The 26,854-nt window shown below is 51.4% G+C and overlaps 1 protein-coding gene across 1 annotated transcript; it reads left to right on the forward strand.

The window, feature by feature from the left end:
* The first annotated feature begins 12,363 nt into the window (after window positions 1-12,363).
* GSDMA (gasdermin A) lies at window positions 12,364-26,854 on the forward strand. The gene is made up of 12 exons (XM_032162615.2): window positions 12,364-12,445; window positions 14,494-14,712; window positions 15,070-15,247; window positions 19,239-19,404; window positions 20,259-20,355; window positions 20,866-20,913; window positions 21,324-21,350; window positions 22,560-22,580; window positions 23,026-23,180; window positions 23,650-23,764; window positions 24,677-24,750; window positions 25,908-26,854. The coding sequence occupies exons 2-12, from the start codon at window positions 14,499-14,501 to the stop codon at window positions 26,148-26,150; spliced, it is 1,338 nt and encodes a 445-aa protein (XP_032018506.1). The 5' UTR covers window positions 12,364-12,445; window positions 14,494-14,498; the 3' UTR covers window positions 26,151-26,854.

The raw sequence follows: 26,854 nt of genomic DNA on the forward strand, positions 1-26,854 counted from the left end.
TTCTAAGGACTTTTTCATCTATCATCTCACAAGAATCCCACGAGGAAGGCAAAATTGCTATTGCAATCACCATTTCATAGAGTTTAGGAAACTGGACTTTGGAAAAGTCCAGGGACTGACCCAAGGTTAATCTGTGAGCAAAGCCCAGGTTTTGAGATTCCCATCCGGCTCTTTCCCCAGGCAGCTCCACCGCAGCCAGGGTTCTCCCACCATCTGCCAGGGTTCCCTTCTTTCATTCTCTCCCATCTCCTCTCCTCCCCTCCCCTCCCTGCCCTGTGGACGGCTGTCTTTCCCAGGGCTCTCTGTTTCCACACGGGAGCATCATCATGGCCTTTCTCCCCAAGCAGTGAGTCACTGGGGAAAAGAGCTGGAGTCACAGAGTACAGTGTGAGGGAGGGGAGGGGAGGGGAGGGGACGGGAGGGGACAGGAGGGGAGGGGAGGCAGCTCCCCAAGGGACGGTTCCTACTCAGAGCCAAGCCCTCAGAGCTGAGCTGAAGTCTGGAAGTTTGGAGTCTTCCATTTCTTTCTGGGCTCTGCCCCCCAAACCAGCTGGCGACTCCACCCCCTCCAGGGTCCCTCCCAATCCCTATTCCACATCCCCTGCTGTGTGGCTCCCTAATGCCTGCACCTACCTGTCCCCTCCTGGAGGCAACACTATATATATTGGGTGCAGGGGCGGGTGGGGGTGGGAAGGGACAGAGAAGTCAGAGAATCGGTCAGTCGCGGTAGCACAGGCCTGTAATCCCTGCACTTTGGGAGGCTGAGGCGGGAGAAGTCAGAGACAGCCAGTGCCCAGTGCCCCATTTCTTCTTTTTTTTGAGACAGAGTCTCACCCTTGTCGCCCAGACTGGAGTGCAACGGTGCGATCTCGGCTCACTGCAATCTCCGCCTCCTGGGTTCAAGCAATTCTCCTGCCTCAGCCTCCTGAGTAGCTGGGACTACAGGCACACACCACCACACCTAGCTGATTTTGTGTTTTTAGTAGAGATGGGAGAGAATCCACAGGGCCCTGTCCCTCTGGGACACACACATACACCCCTTCCAGGGGAATGAAATAAGGGAGAGATAGGGAGAGACAGTTTCACCATGTTGGCCAGGCTGGTCTCAAACTTCTGTTCTCATGTGATCCACCTGCCTCAGCCTCCCAAAGTGTTGGGATTACAGGCGTGAGCCACCACGCCTGGCCATTTCTGACCTTCACAGACATCCCCCACCCAAGAACAAGAGGTGAAAATGCCCTCAGAAGGTCAGAGAAGCAGAGGGCTCTTCTCCCCATCCCCACCCCAAGGGTGGACAAAGCCTTAGAAGGTAAGAGGGACACAGAGACCCCTTTCCTAAGCAAAGGAAAGAAACCTGTCAAGTCAGCAGCTGAAGCCCAGAGCCCCTCCGCAAGGGAAAGACTTTGGGGTGATGGTGGGTGGGATGCAGAGGGGTCCCCTGGACATTCGCGGGACGTAGTGCTGACTGTGATGGCAGCCACGGGTTTCTTGGGCCTTTTCGGTGCATCCTCCCCGCAAGCCTCCACCACGCTGTTCCAGGTAGGCTGAGGCTAGGCCCACCCAGGGCGGCACCGTGGCGCAGGACACCTCTTCCGTTCGGGCTTTCCGTCCTCGTGATTTCGCTCTCCATCTGACAGTCATCCATGGTGACACGGTGTGTCCCTTTCCCCTTAACAGGATCCTCAATGCCCATCGGAAAACGTTGTAAGGCGTTGAGCCCCCAACGCCCCTTCGCCGCAAGACCCTGCTCTGACCATCTTTTCCTGGTGAGGAGAGTCTGCACGGGTGAGCAGGGTGCCATATCCCAGAAAGAAACCTCTGTGCCTGGGAGTGAGGGACTCGCTAAGTAAAGTGAGGTCGAAGAGGGTGGAGAGGGGTAGGGTCCCAGTCACCACTGTCCTGAACCCACAGTTCAGTCCGGGCCCAAGATGGCCCCACAAGAGCACAGCGGGTTTCGGGCGCTGCAGGTGGAGGTGAAGGACCAGCTGCGGTGCGGAAGGGCCTGACCCGGGCGGCAGATCGCCTGCGGAGAGAATGACCGGCTGGGATGGAGGAGGGGCTGGGGCGGTGTGGGCGTGGCTGGGGAGGCGTGGCTGGTGTGGTAGGCTTAAGCAGTGAGGGCAGGACTGCTGCGGAGGCGGGGTTGGGGCGGTGAGGGCGGGGCTGGGGCAGAGGCGAGGCTGGCGGAGTGAAAGCGGGGCTGGGGTGGTGAGGGCGGGGCTGGGGTGGTGAGGGCGGGGCCGGGGTGGTGAGGGCGGGGCCGGGGTGGTGAGGGCGGGGCTGGGGTGGTGAGGGCGGGGCGGGGGGGGGGGGGGCGGGGCTAGGTGGACGGCCGGACTACAAGGGACGAGAGGCGGGGCTTAAGGTAGCAGGGGGCAGAGAGGATTGACCAGGGGAGGGGCGGGATCGGGGACAGGGCTCAAGTGCTGAGGACCAGACTTGCGCCGGAAGCCCAAGCCCGGCTAGCGAGTAGGAAGGTGGATGGTGGGGGGATGATAGGCTAGGCTTAAGATGGCTGAGGGCGGGGTTACAAGCTGGTAGGGCCAGAGATGGGCTGGATGGAGCGTGATCGGCCTCCTCCTGGGAGATCTCAACCCACTTGAGTAGGCTTCTTCCGGCCGAAAGAGAGACTGGGCCCTGGCCCTGATGGAATGGCCATTCTGAGCGTGAAGACCTGCGTCCCCCTCCCTTCAGGAAGCTCCCTGTCTCTCAAATTTCAGGGGGATCATCACTTCCCATCTCTCTGCCAGGTTGATCGAGTTCTGGATCTACAGGAGCCAGTTCTGATAGGGAGAACTGGGGGTAGGAGCGGGGTCTTTGAATGGCTGCGGGACTGCAGGAGACTTCCAGCAACCTCAGCTCCATGTTGGAGGAACATTCTGTACCTGCTGGGGGCTCTGTGTGGTGAGGGTCAGGAATGAGGGTGAGGGCCATCCCTGATGTACCAGGCCTCCTAGGTTAGGCCCAATGGTACCAAGCAAGACCTACCACAAAAGTTAAGGGTCCCAGTGCAAAATGAAAATGCAGGACTCCTTGCTACAAAAGTTATTAAGAATTATATTCGGCCAGACGTGGTGGCTCACGCCTGTAATCCCAGCACTTTGGGAGGCCAAGGTGGAGGGGGATCACCTGAGGTCAGGGGTTCGAGACCAGCCTGACCAACATGGTGAAACCCCGTCTGTACTAAAGATGCAAAATTAGCCAGGCGTTGTGTCACAAGCCTGTAATCCCAGCTACTTGGAAGGCTGAGGCAGGAGAATCGCTCGAACACGGGAGGCGGAGTTTGCAGTGAGCCGAGACCTCGCCATTGCACTCCAGCCTGGGCAACAAGAGCAAAACTCAAAAATATATATATATATATTCAAGACAGTAGCAGCAGAGCATTAAACCAAGCATGGGGCCGTGTGCAACTGCACAGGTTGCATGCCCATGAAGCCAGCCCTGATACCAAGCTACAAGCAGAGTGGGCAGGGTGCAGACCCTATTGTCCCCTCCTCCAAGGAAAAGGCAAGAGGGGCAAGCTCACCCACCATCCCTACCCCAGCTCATTTTTCCCAAAAGAAATGGGAACATACCATTCCAGGAATCTCCTCTCATCCTCTCCTGGAGGGGAAAAAATGAATCTGCAGCCCACTTCCCCTCCACGGACACACATGGGAGCTAACCCCAGTTCCTAGAGCCACATTTTTTTTTTTTTTTTTTTTTTGAGACAGAGTCTTGCTCTGTCGCCCAGGCTGGAGTGCAGTGGCGCAATCTCGGCTCACTGCAAGCTCCGCCTCCCGGGTTCACGCCATTCTCCTGCCTCAGCCTCTCTGAGTAGCTGGGACTACAGGCGCCAGCCACCACGCCCGGCTAATTTTTTGTATTTTTAGTAGAGATGGAGTTTCACCGTGGTCTCGATCTCCTGACCTCGTGATCCGCCCGCCTCGGCCTCCCAAAGTGCTGGGATTACAAGCGTGAGCCACCGCGCCCGGCCCACATTTTTTTTTTTTAAGACGGAATCTCTCTCTGTTGCCCAGGCTGGAGTACAGTGGTGGGATCTCAGCTCACTGCAACCTCTGCCTCCCAGGTTCAAGCAATTCTCCTGCCACAGCCTCCCGAGTAGCTGGGATTACAGGTATGTACCACCACACCCAGCTAATTTGTGTATTTTTAGTAGAGATGGGATTTCCCCATCACGGCCAGGTTGGTCTCAAACTCCTGACCTCAAGTGATCTGCTCCCCTCAGCTTCCCAAAGTGCTGGGATTACAGGTGTGAACCACCACGCCCGGCCCACAGAGCCACTTTACAATGCCCTGCCCACAGAAGGAGGGAGAGCATGCCCTGTCCCTCATGCCCTCTCCTCTCCTTTACCCTCTGCAGAGTTGAGTGAGGTGCAACAGCAGCTGCTGGCCATGTCCAGGGAGAAGGGGATCCTTTCCCAATAGATGGAGCTGGAGAGGGGCCTGGGGGATGACAACGAGGAGAAAATTGAGTTTGAGCTCATCCAGCTCCACCCCCACACTTGTGGATGGGCACTCTGAGGCCCAGAGAGCACACAAGACTTTAGGGCCACACAGCAGGCTCTTAGCAGAACTCTCTACAGAACTTAGGTCTCTGGATTCTTAATCCTTGCCCATCTCTGCTTCACTCTAGCATTAACAGGCAGAGGGGGGATCAAGGATGGGGACTGCAATAAAATAGCTTGTTGAATAGAAAGAGAGGCTGGGTGCGGTGGCTCACACCTATAATCCCAGAACTTTGGGAGGCCGAGGCAGGAGGATTGCTTGAGGCCAAGAGTTCCACACCAGCTTGGCCAACATAGCCAGACCCCATCTCTATTTAATATAAGAAATAATAAAAAATAAAAAGTAAAAGAATGGCAGAGTGATGCCATCTTGAAGCAAAACTGCCATGGTGACTGGTATTGGATTCCTGATTCCAGCAGCAAAGTCTTTAAACAATGCCTGTAGCATAGATAACCCTTGTATTAGTCCATTCTCACACTGCTATGAAGAAATACCTGAGACTGGGTAATTTATGAGCGAAAGACATTTAATTGACTCACAGTTCCACATTGCTGGGGAGGCTTCAGGAAACTTACGATTACGGCAGAAGGGAAAAGAGAAGCAGACACCTTCACAGAGCAGCAGGACAGAGTGAGTGCAAGCAGGGGAAATGCCAGACACTTATAAAACCATCAGATCTCATGAGACTCACTCATGATCATGAAAACAGCATGGGGGTAACCACCCCCATCACCCAATTACCTCCACCCGGTCCCACCCCCGACACATGGAGATTATGGTGATTATAATTCAAGATGAGATTTTGGGTGGGGGACACAGCCAAACCATACCAATCCCTCATAAAGTAACAATGCCTGTAACACAGATACTCCCTCATACGGACGTGTATCTAACCTCCCCAGTGGTCGTGACTTTTGCAAGACAGTCTGAGCCATGACTGGCTGCACCTGTTTTACTCTAAAAGCTTGTCATAGAAAAGATATTTTCCGGACAGCAGGTGTGGGGAGCCACTTTTGTTCATTAAGTCCCTATTAAATGTTTCTTTCTAAGAAGCTGGATTTGTCAGCCTCTTTCTTTCTTTCTTTTTCTGAGACGAAGTCCCGCTGTTGTCCCACAGGCTGGAGTACAATGGTGTGATCTCGGCTCACTGCAACTCTGCCTCCTGGGTTCAGGCGATTCTCCTGCCTCAGCCTCCCGAATAGCTGGGATTACAGGCGTCTGCCACCATGCCCAGCTAATTTTTGTATTTTTAGTAGAGACGGGATTTCACTATGTTGGCCAGGCTGGTCTTAAACTCCTGACCTCAGATAATCCGCCTGCCTCGGCCTCCCAAAGTGCTGGAATTACAGGCATGAGCCACCACGCCTGGCCTGTTAGCCTCTTTCTTTGGTCTTTCAATTCCCTTGGCCTTTGGGGGTAGGTTTGCAGATATCTGCTCACTGCAGAACAGGGACAGGGAGGGGCTGAAATTTAAATTTTTACTGAAAATTAAAATTTAAAATTTTACTGCAGGCCAGGCATGGTGGCTCACACCTGTAATCCCAGCACTTTGGGAGGCCAAGGCAGACAGATCACCTGAGGTCAGGAGTTCGAGACCCATCTGGCCAACCTGGTGAAACCCCATCTCTACTAAAAACACAAAAATTAGCTGGGCATGGTGGTATGTTCCTGTACATACAGCTACTCGGGGGGTGCTGAGTCAGGAGACTTGCTTGAACCTGGGAGGCAGAGGCTGCAGTGAGCCGAGATCGTGCCACTGCACTCCAGCCTGGGCGATAGAGGAAGACTGTCTCAAAAATAGACAGACAGATAGATTAGACAGATAGATTAGATAGATAGATAGATGATAGATAGATGATAGATAGATAGATAGATAGATGATAGATAGATAGATAGATAGATAGATAGATAGATAGATAGATAGATAGATAATAAAATACAATTTTACTGCAGACCACTTCTGAAGTTGGTGGCTCCCTAAATGCAAAGCATCCTGTGATGTTTTTTCTCCACTGTGCAGATGGAAACCATCCTGGACTAGAATTTCTTTCAGGGAGAGGTGGAGCCCTTCTGTCTTTACTTTGAGCTGCTCAGGGGGTTCTGAGGCGAGGAGCTGAAAGTGGTCAGGCCCTGATGGGACTCTGTGGCCTTGACATACAAGGAGACCAACGAGACAGATCCTCCTTACACCTGGGAGCCAAATGCCTCGACACTGCTCTGTGTCCTGTAAGCCAGCCTCTCCAACTTTTGGGTGCTGGCCAACAACACTTGGCTCTCCAGATATTTTATTCATCAGGGATCCCCAGCCCTGCCCGCCCATGGCTAGGGAAGACAGGGTGGGGCTTGAGGACAAGCCTAGGGGAGCTGGTGAAAATACAGAGTAGCGGCCGGGCGTGGTGGCTCGTGCCTATAATCCCAGCACTTTGGAAGGCCGAGGTGGGTGGATCACCTGAGGTCAGGAGTTCAAGACCAGCCTGGCCAACATGGTGAAACCCCATCTCTACTGAAAATGCAACAATTATTCGGGTGTGGTGTCGCGCATCTGCAATCCCAGCTACTCTGGGGGCTGAGGCAGGAGAATCGCTTGAACCCGAGAGGCGGAGTTTGCAGTGAGCCAAGATTGGCACTCCAGCCTGAACAACAAGAGCGAAACTCAATCTCAAAAAAAAAGAAAAAGAAAAAGAAAAAAAAATACAGAGAAGCTCCAACACGTGCTCCCATGCATCAGCAGGGGCTCTGGAAGAGGTGGGTTGCTGGGAGGATCACCTGACAGAGGAGACTTCTCTGGATTTGGGCTGGAGGCAGGCAGTGGCCTCCTTGCCCAGATGGGGCTGATGGGTAAGGGGATTGGCAGTGGAGGGGTGAGGGCAGTGAAGGCTGACACCTTGAAGCTGGATACTGAGTTTGACACACTTAGAGCTGAACACTGATGTCTGTTCAGTCAGGGTTTGGGGAGGTCTTGGACTCCAAAGCTGATCTGGGAATTTGGGAAGAAACATTAAAGCTTTTTAGAGAATAAGGAAAGAGTATGGCAGCTTTATTCTGTTCAGAAAGGAGAATTTATGGAAGTATAGCTCACAATCTGTGATCTGCGACCCCAAACATCCAACCTCCCATATGAGAGATAAAACACAGCTTCCCTAGGAAGCATTCTTCCTGTGCCTCCACCAGGCAGTCATGCCCCAGCCCAGCCTGTCTTCATCCCTAACCATTACCATTCCACCTCCTTTTGTTCAGGGCAGGTCTGGGAATATGTTCGTGTGAGGGGTCACTTCTTGCAAATGCTCCAGTTATCCTGCACCCTTCAAGTAGGCTCCAAATCCTACAACATTCTCCTTGCGCTCCCAACTCCAAGAGTGCCAGCTTCTTCCCATTCTGGCCAGAGTTTGTGACTTCCATGAACGCCCATTATCTACTTTTCTCTGTTTCCTCTGGCCCCTTGCTGAGGGGGAAATCAATAATAATAAAAAGGAAGCCAGGCACAGTGGATCACACCTTAATCCCAGCAATTTGGGAGGCCAAGGCGGGCGCATCACTTGAGGCCAGCAGTTCGAGACCAGCCTGGCCAATGTGGTGAAACTTCGTCTCTACTAAAAACACAAAAAATAGCCCGGTGTGGTGGTGTGCACCTGTAGTCCTAGCTACTCGGGAGGCTGAGGCAGGAGAATCACTTGAACCTGGGAGGGGGTGGAGGTTGCAGTGAACCAAGATTGTGCCACTGCACTCCAGCCAGCAAGAAAGTGAGGCTCGATCAGTAATAAAAGGGAAAATGAGTAAGGAAATAATGCCCTGTCCCAATGACTATGTCTGTCTGCAGTGCACTCTATGGGTCAGAGAGACAGAAAGGGTCCCACGGGGCAGGTCCCTGGGGCTTCCTCTCCTAAATCAATTCCCTCTTCTGATCGCCCTCTCCTAACAACCCTGCGTGGTCACAAGCTTGGTCTCTAAATCAGAGGTGATCATTGTCCATCACTACCTTGATTGACCACCAGAGGAAGGTAGAGAGCAAAGTTTACCGCCTGCCTGAGCAGCACTCACCCCATGCCCTCCTGCCTCAGCATTAAGTCTCTTTTAATTGACCTGAAGCGTCCTTACAAGGCAGTCTAACTTAAATATCCGCCAGTACAATTTAAATTCTGCCCCAGGCCGGGTGCACTGGCTCACGCCTGTAACCCCAGCACTTTGGGAGACCGAGGCAGGAAGATTGCTTGAGCCCAGGAGTTCAAGACCAGCCTGAACAACATAGGGAGACTCCCTTCTCTACAAAAAATTGAAAAGTGAGCCAGCATGGCTGGGCGCAGTGGCTCAAGCCTGTAATCCCAGCACTTTGGGAGGCCGAGGCGGGCAGATCACCTGAGGTCAGGAGTTCGAGACCAGCCTGGCCAAGATGGCCCGTCTCTACTAAAAATACAAAAAATTAGACAAGCATGGTGGTGCGTGCCTGTAATCCCAGCTATTTTGGAGGCTGAGGTAGGAGAATCGCTTGAACCCGGGAGGCGGAGGTTGCAGTGAGCCAAGATTGCACCATTGCACTCCAGCCTGGGCGATAAGAGTGAGACTCCATCTCAAAAAAAAAAAAAAAGCCAGGCGTGGTGACACATGCCTATAGTTCCAGGTACTGGGAGCAGGGAGCGGGCGCTGAGATGAGAGAATCCCTTTAGCCCAGGAAGTCAAGGCTGCAGTGAGCCATGACTGCACCACTGCACTCCAGCCTGGGCAACAGAGTGAGAACCTGTCTCAAAAAAAAGAAAGAAAGAAAAGAAAAAGACGCAGCCAGGCACAGTGGCTCAAGCCTGTAATCCCAGCAATTTCAGAGGCCAAGGTGGGTGGATCACCTGAGGTCAGGAGTTCAAGACCAGCCTGGCCAACATGGTGAAACCCCGTCTCTACTAAACATACAAAAATTAGTTGGGAGCGGTGGCATGTGCCTGTAATCCCAGCTACACAGGAGGCTGAGGTAGGAGAATTGCTTGAACCCAGGAGGCAGAGGTTGCAGTGAGCTGAGATTACGCCACTGCACTCCAGCCTAGGAGACAGAGTGAGACTCCATCTCAAAAAAAAAAAAAAAAGAAAGAAAAAGAGGCAGGGCACCCTGGATGGGAGGAAGGAGCACCACCAAGACAAGCCTAAATGTGGATATTTTCATTCCAAAAGCACAAAAACTTCAACCTGGCTAACCCCGAAAGCCCATATATCTCCTCCCTGCCTTGAACTCACCAAGCCCCCTGCTTGGAATACCAGTAGGCAGTCTGGGGGAATGGGGCAATGTGGTGCAAGCAGGGTCGGGATGACACCAGGAGTGTGAGGACAGGCCCAGCAGAGTGCTCTGAGATCAGAGCGAAGGCGGGAGAAATGAGAGAAGCAAGACTTCCTGGTCAGAGGAGAGAAAGCTGACTAGATGGGCTTTGCGGGTCCTCAGGGAGAGCAGAGCCACGTGTGGCTTTTAGATGCCACTGTTCTCCAGATCTTTGCAGAATCCACTAGACTAGGAACCTTGGCCTGCAGCCAGTGGGAGAAGGGTAGTCACTGGGAAGAAACTCCCAAAAGTCTGACTGAGGCAATGCTAGGCTGGTGAGAAGGTGGGAGTGGGATTACCTTCCCCGGAGCTGATTAAGGCATACGGAGACTGCACAGCCTCAGGACTATATGCTGAAATGCAGGTGTCATGTCAGTGTAGTGGCTGAGAGATACAGGGAGAAAGAGGTAGAAATCTAGGAAGAACAAGGAAAACAGACAGAGATGAAAAGACTGTAATACACAATAGGTTTCTATGTAAATATGTGCTTGTGATAGGGACCAGATGACTAACGACAACCTTTTTTTTTTTTTTTGAATCAGAGTCTTGCTCTGTTGCCCAGCCTGGCATGCAGTGGCGCGATCTCAGCTCACTGCAACCTCCACCTCCTGGGTTCAAGTGATTCTCCTGCCTCAGCCTCCCAAGTAGCTGGGATTACAGGCACCTGCCACCATGCCCAGCTAATTTTTGTAGTTTTGGTAAAGATGATGTTGCCCTCATGTTTGCCAGGCTGGTCTCGAACTCCTGACCTCAGGTGATCCACCCACTTCGGCCTCCCAAAGTGCTGGAATTACAGCCGTGAGCCACCACACCCAGCCTAACGACAACCTTCCTACACACTCAAGCCCCCACCTCTGCCTCTCCTAAGGAGAAGGGACGTTTGATTGCTGGAATGGCTGGAGCTGTGGAAGGAGGATGAAGTATTGGATGGCTGCAGTGAGCCGTGATGGAGACACTGCACTCCAGCCTGGGTGACAGAGCGAGGCCCTGTCTCAAAAAGGTGTAGGGTGGATGGGAAGGAATGTAAAGAAAAAGAGAGTGAGCAGGGACCAGAGAGGCAGGGGCAAGGTTTGGCTTTGTTCTGTTTCAAGACATAGAGAAGAAATATTTGGGAGCATCTGTCATATTGAATGAGACTTTGGGGACACAAGTGGAGTGATGACTATTTTAGGGAGTTTTCCTGAGTGTGGAATGGTCTAGTCTCATTCACCATCAGCCCCTCAAGGAAACCTTCAGTAAAGATGGAATTGGCCGGGTGCAGTGGCTCATCCTGTAATCCCAGCACTTTGGGAGGCCGAGGCAGGCGGATCATGAGGTCAGGAAATCAAGACCCTCCTGGCCAACATGGCGAAACCCTGTCTCTACTAAAAATACAAAATTAGCCAGGCGTGGTGGCATGTGCCTGTAATCCGAGCTACTCGGGAGGCTGAGACAGAGAATTGCTTGAACCCAGGAGGTGGAGGTTGCAGTGAGCTGAGATTGCACCGCTGCACTCCAGCCTGGAGGACAGAGTGAGACTCCTTCTCAAAAAAAAAAAAAAAGATGGAATTTACTCTTCACAGCATTCAGGGTTGCGTTTCTTTTTCAATGAGTGGTACTGAGAAGAGCCTCAAGGTGGGAGCAGGAAGGCTCTGCTGTGTCAGGTTATACCTGCACATATGCATGGCCACATAGCCCAACACTGTAAGGGCCTTGCTTGTAAGTCCCTTATTCTGTCCTCTAGCAATGTGACCATGTAGGCAACATTTGAAATTCCTTTAAAATTGCTTCTAGGCAGAGATTTAAGCTAAGAGGAGGACCTGAGTGACCTCTGGGGCGACATCTGAAAGCCCACGACAAGCCTCCTGGGCTTTTCCATGAATTACGCTGTGCCCCTGCCTACGGATATGCTTATGTGTGTATACAATATTCTGTGAGGAGCAGAGACGCTGAACGCTAAACAACAGAAACCCATTTGGTCTAACTCCATCTCTGCCTACTCAGACATCTGCTTCTAGTGGTATCAGAGCTATGTCTATGTAGCTAAAACAAATGGAGTAAGGCAGCAATACACACAGGCTGACAAGCCCCGGATGGAGGGCGGCACTGCAGATGCTCTGCTCTCTGCTGGAATGTGTGGACATACAGGAATTCCTATCCCAGGACACCTGCAGACCCCCACCATGAATCTGAGATGCTCCCCAATGACGGTGATGATAACAGAACAAAGATGCCATCCCTGGTCACTCACACATACGCGCGTGCACACACACACACACACTCCCACTGCCTCTCTCTGCACCCCTCCCAAAAGCACCTGCCTTCCTCTCCTCTTGATCCACAAGCCAACCTCCAGCTGCCACCTCTCTATCAGCCTTAGCTACCCCCACCCACGCTGGCACCTGCCTGGCAGCTCCCTATCCACCCCCTCAGCCCTCAGGAGGCCAGGGCACATGTGAAACAGGTTGATGCTGTTCTCCCGGAAGTGGAGCGGGAGGGGGGTGGGGTCACTAGGGCAGGCGGGGTCCCTGGAAGCCTCTGTCCCTGCATAAAGCAGCCTGTCCTGGCAAGGGACGGTCATCCTCTCAACCTACAGACCCAGCGAGCCCTAGGCCCTCACCCCAGACCCAGGTGCTGGACAGGACCCAGCCCCGCTCCCAGGTAAGAACTTGATGACAGCAGGGAAGGCAAGGGTGCTCTGAGGACACAGGGAGATGGGTAGACCAAGAAGGGCATGGAACTCCCCTAGAGTCCAGTGGGATAAGTATCCCTATAGGCCTTGGGGAGGGAAGGGAGAGGCAGGCCTGTGGACATCTCTCCGGTGAAGAGGAGGCTGCTGTTGCCCAAGCCCTTCCCAGGTGCACCCAGGTGGCACCAGGAGGTTGTCCTGCCCCATCCTGGCCCTCCCAGGAATGAGCGTAAAAAAAAAAAAAAAGCACCTTCAAGCTGGCAGAACAGCCCCACGCATCTGTGCCGTGCTTCCTTCCCCCCGCTGCTGTGAAGTGCCCATGGTGGATGTGGGGTGCTTCCACGCCAGCTGGTGTGGCCTCTTCCACCCACGGGGATAACTGGGGTGTGCCGATAGGCCACCCAGCCAGAGCACCTGGACTCAAACTTCAAAGACAGAGACTTAAGATGTTGACCCTCAGGTCAGGTGCAGTGGCTCACACATGTAATCCCAGCACTTTGGGAGGGTGAGATGGGCAGCTCACCTGAGGTCAGGAGTTCAAGACCAGCCTGGCCAACATGGCGAAACACCATCTCTACTAAAAACACAAAAATTAGCTGGACATTGTGGCAGGCGCCTGTAATCCCAGCTACCTGGGAGGCTGAGGCAGGAGAATCACTTGAACCCAGGAGATGGAGGTTGCAGTGAGCCAAGATCGTGCCACTGCACTCCAGCCTGGGCAACAAGAATGAAACTCCGTCTCAAAAAGAAAAAAAAAATGTTGACCCTCAGGTTCCCATGGGCCCCACATTCTCCAGGGCCCTCTCACCCTAGCGCACACCTCTCAGGGCCACATTCATTGATTCTTTCCACACACATTTGCCAAGCTCGAACTCTGTGCCAGGTGTGGTACTTTCTGCTGCAGAGGTGACTATGACCCATTTCCTGCCCTCTGGGAAGTCACAGATGAGGAGCTGATAGGGTCAGGTGGGCAGATCATAACAACAGGAAAGTGCATCAGAAGAGCGCTTTGGAAACACAGATACAGTCACCAGCTGCCTGGAGGACTGAGGGAAGAGGTCCCAGGAGGTGACCTAAATTGAGTGTTAGAGGAGGACTAGGGAGTCTTCAGATCCGGAAGGGGGTATTGTAAGCAGAGGGGGCAAAGGTGAAGAGCATCAAAATGCCTGGATCCTGGCTGGGCACAGAGGCTCACACCTGTAATCCCAGCACTATGGGAGGCTGGGGTGGGAGGATCACTTGAGCCAGGAATTTGAGCCCAGCCTGGGAAACATAGTGAGACTCTGTCTCTACAAAAAAATTTAAAAATTAGCCAAGTGCATGACTGCAGTCCCAGCACTCAGGAGGCTGAAGTGGGAGAATCAATCAAGCCTTGGCGGTCAAGGCTGCAGTGAGCTGTGATCACGCCACTGCACTCCAGCCTGGGCAACAGAGTAAGACCCTGTCTCGGAAGAAAAGAGAAGAAAGCGAAGCGAAGCAAGGCGAGGCGGAGGGAAGGAAGAAAGGGAAGGAAGGAAGGAAGGAAGGGAGGGAAAGAAGGAAGGAAGGAAAGAAGAGAGGGAGGGAGGAAGGAAGGAAGGAAGAAAGAAAGAAAAAGAAAGAAAGAAAGAAAGAAAGAAAATGAAAGAAAGAAAGAAAGAAAGAAAGAAAGAAAGAAAGAAAGAAAGATAGAAAGAAAGAAAGAAAGAGAAAAGAAAAGCAAAGCTCCAGCTGGGCTCCGTGGCAGTGAAGAAAATGAGTGTGGAGTGAGAAAAATGCCCTTGACAAAGAAAAAGGAGGTGTGGCTTTGCTGGCCATCTATGGGACTTTGGGGCAACTCTTTCAACTCTCCAGCCCTAGGTTCTTCATCATAAAATGCAGACTCCCTTGGTTCTTTCCAGCTGTGATATGAGACAATCCAGGCATCTCTAAGAGCTCTCCCTGCCCCAGAGCTGGGTAAACCCTCTCTGCAGGGGCCCAGCCCATATCCCCGGCTCCTTGGCAACGACCTTGACACTCTCCTGTCTCCCCACCTCCACAGAGACAATGACCATGTTTGAAAATGTCACCCGGGCCCTGGCCAGACAGCTAAACCCTCGAGGGGACCTGACACCCCTTGACAGCCTCATCGACTTCAAGCGCTTCCATCCCTTCTGCCTGGTGCTGAGGAAGAGGAAGAGCACGCTCTTCTGGGGGGCCCGGTACGTCCACACCGACTACACACTGCTGGATGTGCTTGAGCCCGGCAGCTCACCTTCAGGTCAGCCTCGAGCAGGGCTGGGAACTGAGGGATACTGAGGGACGGGGGCTGGGCACCTGGCCTGCAAGGAGGACCTCAAAGCTCCCTCTGGCCAGAGGCGATTAGATGTCATCTAGCCCAAAGTCATCACCAGGAGCTGAGGAGGCTGGGGGTCGGGGGATACCTCTCAGCTCAGCCTCTTTTATTTATTTACTTGTTTGTTTTTGTAGAGATGGGTTCTTGCTTTGTTGCCCAGGCTGGTTTCAAACTCCTGGGCTCAAGCAATCCTTCCACCTTGGCCTCCCAAAATACTGGGATTACAGGCGTGAGTTACTGCGCCCAGCCAGCCCAGCCTCTTTCGTCTTTTCCCTCCTGCAGACCCAACAGACACTGGGAATTTTGGCTTTAAGAATATGCTGGACACCCGAGTGGAGGGAGATGTGGATGTACCAAAGACGGTGAAGGTGAAGGGAACGGCAGGGCTGTCGCAGAACAGCACTCTGGAGGTCCAGACACTCAGTGTGGCTCCCAAGGCCCTGGAGACCTTGCAGGAGAGGTGAGAGTGGGCAGGACCGAGGGTCGCCCGGGGTGTGCGTGGGGCAGTGCATGGAAAGGGTGCTTGGGGCCTTGAGTTGAAAGGTAGGACCCCTGCACTGACCTTTGCCAATGTGGTCACCACAGGGGAGCTCTTGAAGGCAACCCTTCTGGCCCGTGGCTACACCCAGGCCATTTCCTAGTCACACCTCCCGGTACTGCCACCGTCCCCAGGACCACCTCCCCACTGTCACACATGCATGGGGAGGATGATGTCCACACTAGCTTGCTGTGTGATCTTGGAAAAGTCACTTCTCTTGGGACCTCAGTTTTCTTTTCTGCAAAATGACAGGATTGGATGATCATCTCTAAGGCTCCTTCTAACTCTAAGACTATGCGATACACTAGAAAAAGGAGGGATGGGTCTTAACGGCCCCCAGCTGAGACCTGAGCACTGTGTTCTGCTCCCATAATTGAAGCCTCCTGCCTGACCCCCATACACACTAAGCACGCCCTCGGGAATGCTGCCCCACAGCACAAAGGGTGTGGCAGGTGCCACATTGATGCTGGGCACCACGGATGTTTGGCTTGACACGGGAACTGACTTTTAAGTAGTTAAGTAGTGGTTGAAAGAAGGAGGTAAGGACTGTGAAGGCCAGAAGGAAGGGCTGGGGTAGTCATCCAGCAAGAATGTATATAGTAAAGCACTCTACTACGAGCTAGGGTGCACCTAGAACATCTTTGTCCAAGAACCTTGCAGTCTAGGAAGGTGAAAATCTTAAAAACCTGTGCAACAGTAATTATAATCAAAGCCAAGAAGTGCTGAGTGCTGTAGGGATGGTTTGACTGAGTCTTGTGGCGGGTCAAAGGGACTTCTGGCTGGAGAAACAAGGGAAGATCTCACAGACATGGCGGCCTCTGTTTTGGGCCTTGAAAGATGAGCAGAAATTGGGCATGCAGGGCTGGGAGAAGGGTATTATGAAGGCACACAGGTCAGCAATCTCAAAACAGAAGAACAGCCAGCATGGCAGGGACAGAAAAGATCTGAGTAGAACGAGCAGGAAATGCAGGTGAACCCAAACCATGGAAGAGGCAAGTGGCAGCTCCAGGAGACTGAATTGTAGGCACCAGGAAGATCCTGAAAATGTTCTGATGTGTCCTATGACTAATCCAGCCAGGTGGAGGAAGTGTGTCAGATAGGAGAAGACGAACAGGGGTTTGAAGCAGTCAGACAAGGCAAGACACTTTTCTTCTTTTTTTTTGTTTGAAACGGTTTTTTGCTCTTGTTGCCCAGGCTGGAGTGCAGTGGTACGATCTCAGCTCACTGCAATCTCCGCCTCCCAGGTTCAAGCAATTCTCCTGCCTCAGCCTCACGAGTAGCTGGGATTACAGGTGCCCGCCACTACGCCCGGATAATTTTTTAATTTTTAAATTTTATTTATTTATTTATTTTGAGATGGAGTCTTGCTCTGTCACCCAGGCTGGAGTGCAGTGGCATGATCTCAGCTCACTGCAACCTCCGCCTCCTGAGTTCAAGCAATTATCCTGCCTCAGCCTCCCAAGTAGCTGCGACTACAGGTGTCTGCCACCACGCCCAGCTAATTTTTTATATTTTTAGTAGAGACAGAGTTTCACTATATTGGCCAGGCTGATCTCGAACTCCTGACTTTGTGATCCGCCTGCCTCGGCCTCCCAGAGTTCTGGGATTACAGGGAGGTAATCCCAGTTAAGTAGTGGTTGAAAGAAGGAGGTAAGGTGGCACGTGAGCCACCGTGCCCGGCTAATTTTTGTATTTTTAGTAGATGTGAGGTTTCACCATGTTAGTCAGGCTGGTCTTGAAGTCCTGACCTCAGGTGATCCGCCTGCCTCGGCCTCCCAAAGTGCTGGGATTACAGGCATGAGCCACTGCGCCCGGACTTTTTTGTTTGTTTGTTTGTTTTGAGACAGAGTCTCTCTCTGTCTCACAGGCTGGAGTAAGGTGACACGATACCAGGTCACTGCAACCTCTGCCTCCTGGGTTCAAGCAATCCTCCTGCCTCAGCCTCCTGAGTAGCCGGGATTGCAGGTGCACACCACCATACCCAGCTAATTTTCGTATTTTTGGAAGAGATGGGGTTTTACCATGTTGGCCAGGCTGGTCTCGAACTCCTGACCTCAGGTGATCTGCCCACCTCGGCCTCCCAAAGTGCTGGGATTACAGGCGTGAGCCACCACCCCCAGCCAAGACACTGTTCTTCTATCCCATGAGCAATGAAAACTGAGGACCTGAGCTGGGGAAGGGCAAGAGGAGTGAAGAGGGAGGAATGGATGCACCACCCATTGCCAATGGTGATAGAATGGCCTGGGCTTGGTAGCTGATTGCAGGATGAGGGAAAGGGTTTTGTCAAAGGTGACTGTGAGATTTTACCCAGGTTGTGACATTATAGGACATTAAAGGTACCATTACAGGTGACAAACAGGAAGACACAGGTTAGAGGTAGATTTGGAGATTGTGAGTTCCTTTTGGATGTTTTGAGTTTCTGGTTCTGCTGAGACATCAGCTGAGAATGTTTAACAGGTGGTTGGAAATAAGGGCCTGGAGCTCAGGAGAGAGGTCAAAATGAAGATACACACAAGGTAATCAGCAATATAAAGATTAAAACTGTAGGAGCCAGGGGAGGACTCTCACTCCCGTAAGTCCAGCACTTTGGGAAGCCAAGGCAGGATTGCTTGAGCCCAGGAGTTTAAACCAGCCTGGGCAAGAGAGTGAAACCCCCATCTCTACAAAAAATGCAAATATTAGCCGGGCATGGTGGTGCGCCTAGAGTCTCAGCTACTCAGGAGGTTGAGGCAAGAGGATCACTTAAGCCCAAGAGCTCAAGTCTGCAGTGAGTTATGATCGAGCCACTGCACTTCAGCCTGGGCAACAGAGTGAGACCTTAAAAAAAAAAGAAGAAAAAACTGTAGGATTGAGTTTGGTGGGGGGAGATTTTGGAGGTAGTTGAGAAAACAGGACTGAGAACAGAATCTTACAGAACATAAAATTTTAGAGAACCAAAGAAACTGGAAAATGAGGTGCAGACAGAATGGATAAGATTGAGAAACTAGACGTACTGGAGTTGAGCCAGGGTGGTACAGTGTGACTGGAAGCCAAGAGAAGCCAGCGTTGCACGGAGAGTTTCCACGGCAGGATCGAGTATTGCACAGAGTTCGGCAAGGTCATTGAGACTGATAGGTAAGAGATCATTGTAATTTCAGCTGAGTAGTGGAAATAGAAGGCAAATTATAAAGAATTTAGGTGGACCAGGCATGGTGGCTCACATCTGTAAACCCAACTATTCGGGAGGCTGAGGGAGAAGAATCGCTTGAACCCAGGAGGCAGAGGTTGTAGTGAGCCAAGATCATGCCACTGCGCTCCAGCCTGGGTGACAGAGTGAGTGAGACTCAGTCTCAAAAAAAAAAAAAAGAATTTTTTAGATATATTTGCCAATGAAATGAAGGAAAAAAATAGGATAGTAATTTGAGGGAGTGGCATGATCAAAGCGAACAAATTTGTTAGGATTAGGGACACGTTTATATATGGAAGCAGACAGAAGGAGCAAGTGGAGGGGAGGAACTGGTGTTAACAGCAAGAGAGAGCATAAGACGTGGAGAGAAAGGATCCCAGAGAGATGAATAGGGAGGAAAGAGGGGGGCGCATCTACCCCTGAACTGGAGGAAACGGGGGTAAGAAGCACCCAAGAGGCCCTGTTCCCGGCCAGGTGCTGGCCCAGACAATTACCGAGTTTATCTCTGAGCAACCCAGGAGGTCAGCATCATTATACTCATTTCATAGATGAGGCAACTAAGACTCAGAGAAGCTGCCCTGCCGGTAAGCATGAGATCTCGGTTTCAACCTCAGCCCTAGTCCAGAGTCCTCACTCCTTCCCTGCCACCACAATGTCTAGCTCCTGGGAAGGACAGAAGGAAAGAGGAGGATGTGGTACAGGCAGGAAGGAGCTCTGAACGGTTCCCTTATGTTTCTCCTGCCACAGGAAGCTGGCAGCAGACCACCCATTCCTGAAGGAGATGGAAGATCAAGGGGAGAACCTATATGTGGTGATGGAGGTGGTGGAGACGGTGCAGGAGGTCACACTGGAGCGAGCCGGCAAGGCAGAGGCCTGCTTCTCCCTCCCCTTCTTCGCCCCATTGGGGCTACAGGTTTGATTCAAACACACACACACACACACACACACACTCTCACACCCACACTCACACTCACACATACACATTTACATTCAGCTCTTCCTTGGAGGCTTCATTAGCTTTGCCTGATCAGCGCCCGCCGAGGATGCTGAAAAGGGCCACTCCTTCCCCCGGCTCTTCAAGATCCAAACCCCAGACACATGCCCCCTCCCTGGTCAGTGGCGCCCTGTGAGGGCAGATCGCTGCGCCAGATGCCACAGGGAACTACTGGGGAAGGGGAAAGTCACATTCCTGGGTTTTCCCTCATGGTGCTCCCAATCCAAAGAGGAGACAACTTTACTCTCAGAAAGTCCTCAGGTTCATAGAGGAGACACAGAGGCTAAAGCCCAGAGAACACAGGCTTGGAAAAGCCAATGGAAATAAGGAATGGTCTCCATACCTCTATCTATTGCATCTAAATATTCAAGGGATGATTTGGGATTTGGAGCTGGGAGTAGGGGTTAGTCATGGAAGGTGTCCTGAAAGAGGTAAGCATGAGACAGATGGTGAAGAGGAAGAAGGAGCCAGGGCTTGGATGGAAGCTCTAGGGTGATGTACAGGCAGGAGATGGAGCAGGTCTGCCCGGTTCCCTTCATGTATCTGAACCAGGAGGACAGATACAGGTCACTAGAGGGAAAATCAGCAGAAATGAGCGCAAGGACTTTGAAGTCCTTCCTCTGAGTCCAGACCGGGGACACCACTGAAGGCTTCCAACTTCTTATCTCCCTGAAGGCTCTCAGCCCTGACCCTCCACCTCCCCCAACTCGCACTCCCAATATCTCATACTTAAGATGTCCAGAGATTCTCAAATTCTCATTATCTAATTCTAGGGATCCATAAACCACAAGGAGGCTATAACCATCCCCAAGGGCTGCGTCCTGGCCTTTCGAGTGAGACAGCTGATGGTCAAAGGCAAAGATGAGTGGGGTGAGCAGAGACCCGCATGTTCTCCCCACAAGATGAGAATTACCTGCACCAATACTGAGGCACCCTGGTCCCCTCTTGCGGAAATGTCAGAGAATGAGTAGGGGGGTGTATTGTACTGTGATACGACTGCAGCCATGGAGCCTGCTCTCTGGAGAGAAGGGTGAAGAGGCTCCTGGATTCTGAGCATCTTCTGGGTGCTGGACACTGTGGTCATTGGGGGAGGGGGTACAAAGATGAACATGCACCGCCTCTGCTTTCAAGAAGTCTGTGGCCAAAGGAGGAAACAGACAGAGACTGGAATGGAAGGTAGAAAGTAGTGTTCTCATAGTAGAGAATTTATCAAGGAAGAAAAGATTGCTTCCAGCAATGGAGGTTGAAGCCGGGAATTAAATGAAGCATTTGGGGTGCAAGGTCCTAGCCCTTAGCAGAGCCCTTTGGCTTGAGACTGAAGAAGGGAATGTGGGGCAGCTGCTAAGTGTCCTCCTGCCCTCCCTCCCTTGCCCTTCACAGATATTCCACATATCTGCAATGATAACATGCAAACCTTCCCTCCTGGAGGTAAGTGAAATTGCTTACGGGCTTCCCACATCTTCCACCCTACCCCTGACATTATCTGCCAAAATCCTCCACCCTCTCCTAGCTTATACTATAATCCCCCAAGGAGCCTCTGCTTTTATTTCCCAAGTCCCTAAGAATACCTAGTCTCAAGTTTAGGAAAGACAGATAGAGGCATATAAATACTGTCCCAGAGAGATCTAGAAACAGACAGACAGAGACCGGAAGGCACAGTCAGAAGCAGAAGTAAGACTTGGAGACAGAGTGTGCTCCCGAATCGTGGGGGTGGATGAGCTAGCATAATCTCCCTGTGTTTTTATAATGATCACTGATGAAACTGCCTTGAAGACTGTTTTAGATGAAAGGCAAAAATGGGTTTTGTGCTGACAGATGTGCATTTTTTCTGTCTTCAGAAAAGTCAGGAGAGGAGAAGGTCATCCGTAAGTGTTTCCTTTCATTCCGCTGAAACTTTCTTGACTCAGAATTTTAAAACTCCAGTCTTTTTCTTTCCTTCTGACAGGACTGACAGGGAAATAGCAGAGCGAATCTCAACAAATAATTGTCCCCGAAACATGGCAGAAATTCCAATAGCTTGGGAAAAAACAGTGTGGAAAGGGGGAGTCTTTGGACAAGATGCCCAGGTGGTCTGATGCCTGAGACCTTTGTCCTCAACAGCCTTAGTAGCAGCCAGGCACAGTGATTCACGCCTATAATCCCAGCACTTTGGGAGGCTGAGGCAGGAGGATCCCTTGAGTTCAGGAGTTCAAGACCAGCCTAGGCAACATAGTGAGACACTGTCTCCATTTAAAAAAAATTCTTTTTTTTTTTTTTTGAGATGGAGTTTCACTCTTGTTGCCCAGGCTGGAGAGTAGTGGTGCAATTTCAGTCCACTGCAACCTCCACCTCCCCGGTTCAAGTGATTCTCCTGCCTCAGCCTCCAGAGTAGCTGGGATTACAGGCACCTGCCACCACGCCCTGCTAATTTTTTGTATTTTTAGTAGAGAAGGGGTTTCACCATGTTAGTCAGGCAGGTCTCGAACTCCTGACCTCAGGTGATCCACCCACCTCAGCGTCCCAAAGGGTTGGTATTACAGGCGTGAGCCACGGCGCCTGGCCTTTTTTTTTTCTTTCTTGAGACAGAGTCTCATTCTGTCGCCCAGACTGGAGTGCAATGGTGAGATCTCAGCTCACTGCAACCTCCGCCTCCCGGGTTCAAGCAATTCTTGTGCCTCAGCCTCCTGAGTAGCTAGGATAACAGGCGCGGGTCACCACACTCGACTAATTTTTAGTATAGATAGGGTTTCACCATGTTGGCCAGGCTGGTCTCAAACTCCTGACCTCAGGTGATCCTCCCACTTTGGCCTCCCAAAGTGCTGGGATAACAGGTGTGAGCCACTGCGCCTGGCCTAAAAAAAAAAAAAAAATTAAGAGTCTTAGTAGCTATAACCTGCTACACACACATCTGCAACTCGGCCACCCAGCAACTGGGGCCAGAGCCACTGAGTCACAGTAATGCCAGGAACAAGGTAGCTGGGCTCTCCCAGGAGACAGGCAGGATGTATTTCCTCATCTTCCTTAGTGTCTCATCCCCTGGGTATGGCTGCCATTCTGAAGGATTGCATTCTTATCTTTTTTTTTTTTTTTCTCAGTTATCCAGGCATCTGATGTTGGTAAGGAACTTTGCGAGTTTCTCCCAAGACTTTGGCATGGAGGTAGCATTAGGGGTAGAGAGAGGAGAAGGCAAAGTCATTCTTCTTTGTCAACTAACTCATGAGAAGGGAAAACATTCCTTCTTTCTCCACTTTTTGCTGGAGTCTCAAAGAAAAGTCAAGTGTGTACTGATATGGGATGAGGCCTGGGATCTCGGGAAGATTAACTGTTGGGTTAGATGATACATGCACCCTGGGCCACCTTCTCGCCCCAACCCTCAGGTTAGGGTTGGTGGATAGTTCTGTCACCACATTCCTTGGTAAAGAAAAATGGGGCCAGGCTCAAACTGGGGGGTAGAGCATTGGCACCTAAAGGGGGCTGAGTGTAGAAGCCCTGCAGGGGGAATACTGACTGGAGGGGAAGGTGCCCGATGGAGGGCTGTGTGTCCCATTATCATCCCCATAGGGGACGTACATGAAGGCTTCAGGGCACTAAAAGAAGAAGTTCAGAGAGAGACCCAACAAGTGGAGAAGCTGAGCCGAGTAGGGCAAAGCTCCCTGCTCAGCTCCCTCAGCAAACTTCTAGGGAAGAAAAAGGAGCTACAAGACCTTGAGCTCGCGGTGAGGACCTAGTGGAAGTGGGGAAGGGTGGGAGAAGGCATGTTTTGGTGGTTTGGTGGGGGCGGGTATTGCAGCAGGTGGGGAAATCTGACAGGGGCAGGAGGTGAGTGGCCAGGGGAGTCCATCTTAGATACCTTCCCCAAGGCTGGCCACATGCCCCAAGGCTGCCAGGCCACTGCTCCTCCCTTTGTCCCCTGGAAAAGGGCAAACAGTGGGTTCCCCCAAGGCACATGCTCCCTCTGATGGCCAGAAGGGCCATCTGCTGGAGGGGCTGGAACCTTCCCTTTCCAGAGTCCAAAACTCAGGGAACAAGGAACCCAGGAGTCCAGTACTGTTCAGGACATGAGGCCTCGAAAAAGAAGTCAGGAAATGGAGAGAGTTCCCGCATGTCAAGGGGTTATTATGTGCTGGGCCCTGGGTTGGGCCCTTTCCTATGTTATCTTCAATAGTCGCCCACCTTCCCCCACAGCTTGAAGGGGCTCTAGACAAGGGACATGAAGTGACCCTGGAGGCACTCCCGAAAGATGTCCTGCTATCAGAGGAGGCCGTGGGCGCCATCCTTTATTTCGTTGGAGCCCTAACACGTAAGTGGGGAATAAGGTCTTCATTCATAGATCTTTTCAGTAATAGGAATGAATCGCTTGAATCAATTCCCAAATGGATGAATAAATGAATGAATGAATGACAAATTATACCACAGTTAAGTAGTTTATATCTACATTTTTATAAATTGGTTTCATGGCTGGGTGCAGTGGCTCACGCCTGTAATCCCAGCACTTTGGGAGGCCAAGGCGTATGGATCACCTGTGGTCAAGAGTTTGAGCCCAGCCTGGCCAACATGGTGAAACCCCGCCTCTTCCAAAAATACAAAAATTAGCCGGGCGTGGTGGCAGCTGCCTGTAATCCCAGCTACTTGGAAGGCTAAGGCAGGAGAATCGCTTGAACCCGGGAGGGGGAGGGTGCAGTGAGCCAAGATCACTCCATTGCACTCCAGCCTGGGCAACAGAGTGAGACTCCATCAAAAAAAAAAAAACTGGTTTCATTCCTAAGGATTTGCTTGGTCACATTGGGTGGTCTGAGAAGACAGCCTAGTCTTGCTAATAGAGGTTGAATAACCTTAGTTTTATCAGCAACATATTTAAAATTTCTGCGTATAGCTAAGCTCATCACTTCTATCCTGATACCTGTTAGCTTTAACTTCAGGGAGTAACATTTTCTTATCTTGCCCCTAAAAGCTCTTCTTCCCTCCACATTTTCTAGTTTTCCACTTAGAAAAACTCTCTGGTCCTTCAGTTGTAAGCCAAAATGTTTGTTCCCTTAAGAAGCCTGCCCTCCGACTCCAAGACCAAAGCGGACCCCCCAGCTATGGCTCCCTTAACACCTGCATTGTAATTACATCCAATGAATGAAGGCTGAAATTCTGGAAGTGCGCTATTTGGAGGCTGTAGTCCCCTCTGCACCAGCAACACACATCTTTCTCTGCTTTTTTTCTCCAGAGCTAAGTGAAGCCCAACAGAAGCTGCTGGTGAAATCCATGGAGAAAAAGATCCTACCCGTGCAGCTAAAGCTGGTGAGGGAAAAACAGCAGATGCTGGGGAGAGTCTGGGAGTAGCTGCAGCCAGTGGAGATGTAGATTTCGCCTAAGGATGGAGCCATTCTGGAGGACCCCCGTCTTATCCCAGGGGCTTATGCCCACTCCTCCTTTCTCTCTCTATTTGTCCTTTTTTGTTATTTCACAAGAGGTAGAAGACTGAATTTCTGGGCAATAATCTGGGTTTATTAGCCTGATCTTGGGAGAAGAGACAGAAACTCTGGCCTTGCTTATTCCTAGCCAAATATTGTAAGCAAATTTTTTTTTTTTTTTTTTTTTGAGACGGAGTCTCGCTCTGTCGCCCAGGCTGGAGTGCAGTGGCACCATCTCGGCTCACTGCAAGCTCCGCCTCCCGGGTTCACGCCATTCTCCTGCCTCAGCTTCTCCCAGTAGCTGGGACTACAGGCGCCCGCCACCACGCCCGGCTAATTTTTTGTATTTTTAGTAGAGACGGGGTTTCACCGTGGTCTTGATCTCCTGACCTCGTGATCCGCCCGCCTCGGCCTCCCAAAGTGCTGGGATTACAAGCGTGAACCACCGCGCCCGGCCGCAAATTTTTTTTTTTTTTTTTGAGATGGAGTTTCACTCTTTTTGCCCAGTTTTTTTTTTTTTTTTTGAGATGGAGTTTCACTCTTTTTGCCCAGGCTGGAGTGCAATGGTGCGATCTTGGCTCACCACAACCTCCGCCTCCCGGGTTCAAGCGATTCTCCTGCCTCAGCCTCCTGAGTAGCTGGGATTACAGGCGCCCACCACCACGCCCTGCTGATTTTGTATTTTTAGTAGCGACAGGGTTTCACCATGTTGGCCAGGCTGGTCTCAAACTCCCAATCTCAGGTGATCCGCCCGCCTCAGCCTCCCAAAGTGCTGGGATTACAGGTGTAAGCCACCTCGCCTGGCCTGTGAACAAATTTTTTAATGTGTCTGAGTCTGTCTCAATTTATTCCTCTGCAAAATGGGGCTAAAAATCAATGCGCTGCCCACTGTATAGGGCTGTTCAAAGGCCCAGATGGGGTTGTAATGTAAAGTAAAATAAGGAATTCTAATGAGGGGAATGTAAGCTTCTTGTGATTTTTGTGAGTTAGGAGAGGAGAGAGGTTTCCAGTTCTTTCTTTTCATGCTGTTTTGATTCCCGCCAGGTGGAGAGCACAATGGAACAGAACTTCCTGCACGATAAAGAGGGTGTTTTCCCCCTGCAACCTGAGCTGCTCTCCTCCCTTGGGGACGAGGACCTGACCCTCACGGAGGCTCTAGTCGGGCTGAGTGGCCTGGAAGTGCAGAGATCGGGCCCCCAATATATGTGGGACCCAGACACCCTCCCTCGCCTCTGTGCTCTTTATGCTGGCCTCTCTCTCCTTCAGCAGCTGACCAAGGCCTCCTAATTTGCTTTTTACATCTGCTTCATGACTCCCTAATGCCTTCCCAACCTCACAGTGCTGTGTCCTTACCACCTAAGGGCATTTCAGAGCCATCAGCTGAAGACATCTGAAGTCTCAGCTGGCCACCCATGATAACCAGTTTCCACCTGCCCAACCATATATCACCCCCTACCCCTCCAGCTCCGCAACCCACTAAGCCCATCTGCTGATGCTTAAATTTTCTTTACTTTTCTTTCTTTTTTTTTTTTTTTTTTGAGATGGTCTCGCTCTGTCGCCCAGGCTGGAGTGCAGTGGCGTGATCTTGGCTCACTGCAATCTCTGCTTCCCGGGTTCAAGCAATTCTCCTGCCTCAGCCTCTCGAGCAGCTGGAATTACAGGCGCGCACCACGACACCCAGCTAATTTTTGTATTTTTAGTAGACGGGGTTTCACTATGTTGCCCAGGTTGGTCTCGAACTCCTGGCCTCAAGTGATCTGCCCGCCTCGGCCTCCCAAAGTGCTGGGATTACAGGCATGAACCACCGTGCTCGGCCTATGCTTAAATGTTCTAGAAATAGAAGCACTCAGACTTTTAAAACTATGAGCCATTTCAGCAAAACTCAGAAAAAAAAAAAGATTAATTAATTTCCTATCCTAATCCCTCCTACTTATACTTCCCCAAAAAACAAGCTTTACTAGAATTAATGGAAAATATTATGTCAATCTTAG

This window comes from Hylobates moloch, unplaced genomic scaffold (assembly GCF_009828535.3).
Source record: "Hylobates moloch isolate HMO894 unplaced genomic scaffold, HMol_V3 SCAFFOLD_10, whole genome shotgun sequence".
Classification (NCBI taxonomy): Eukaryota; Metazoa; Chordata; class Mammalia; order Primates; family Hylobatidae; genus Hylobates; species Hylobates moloch.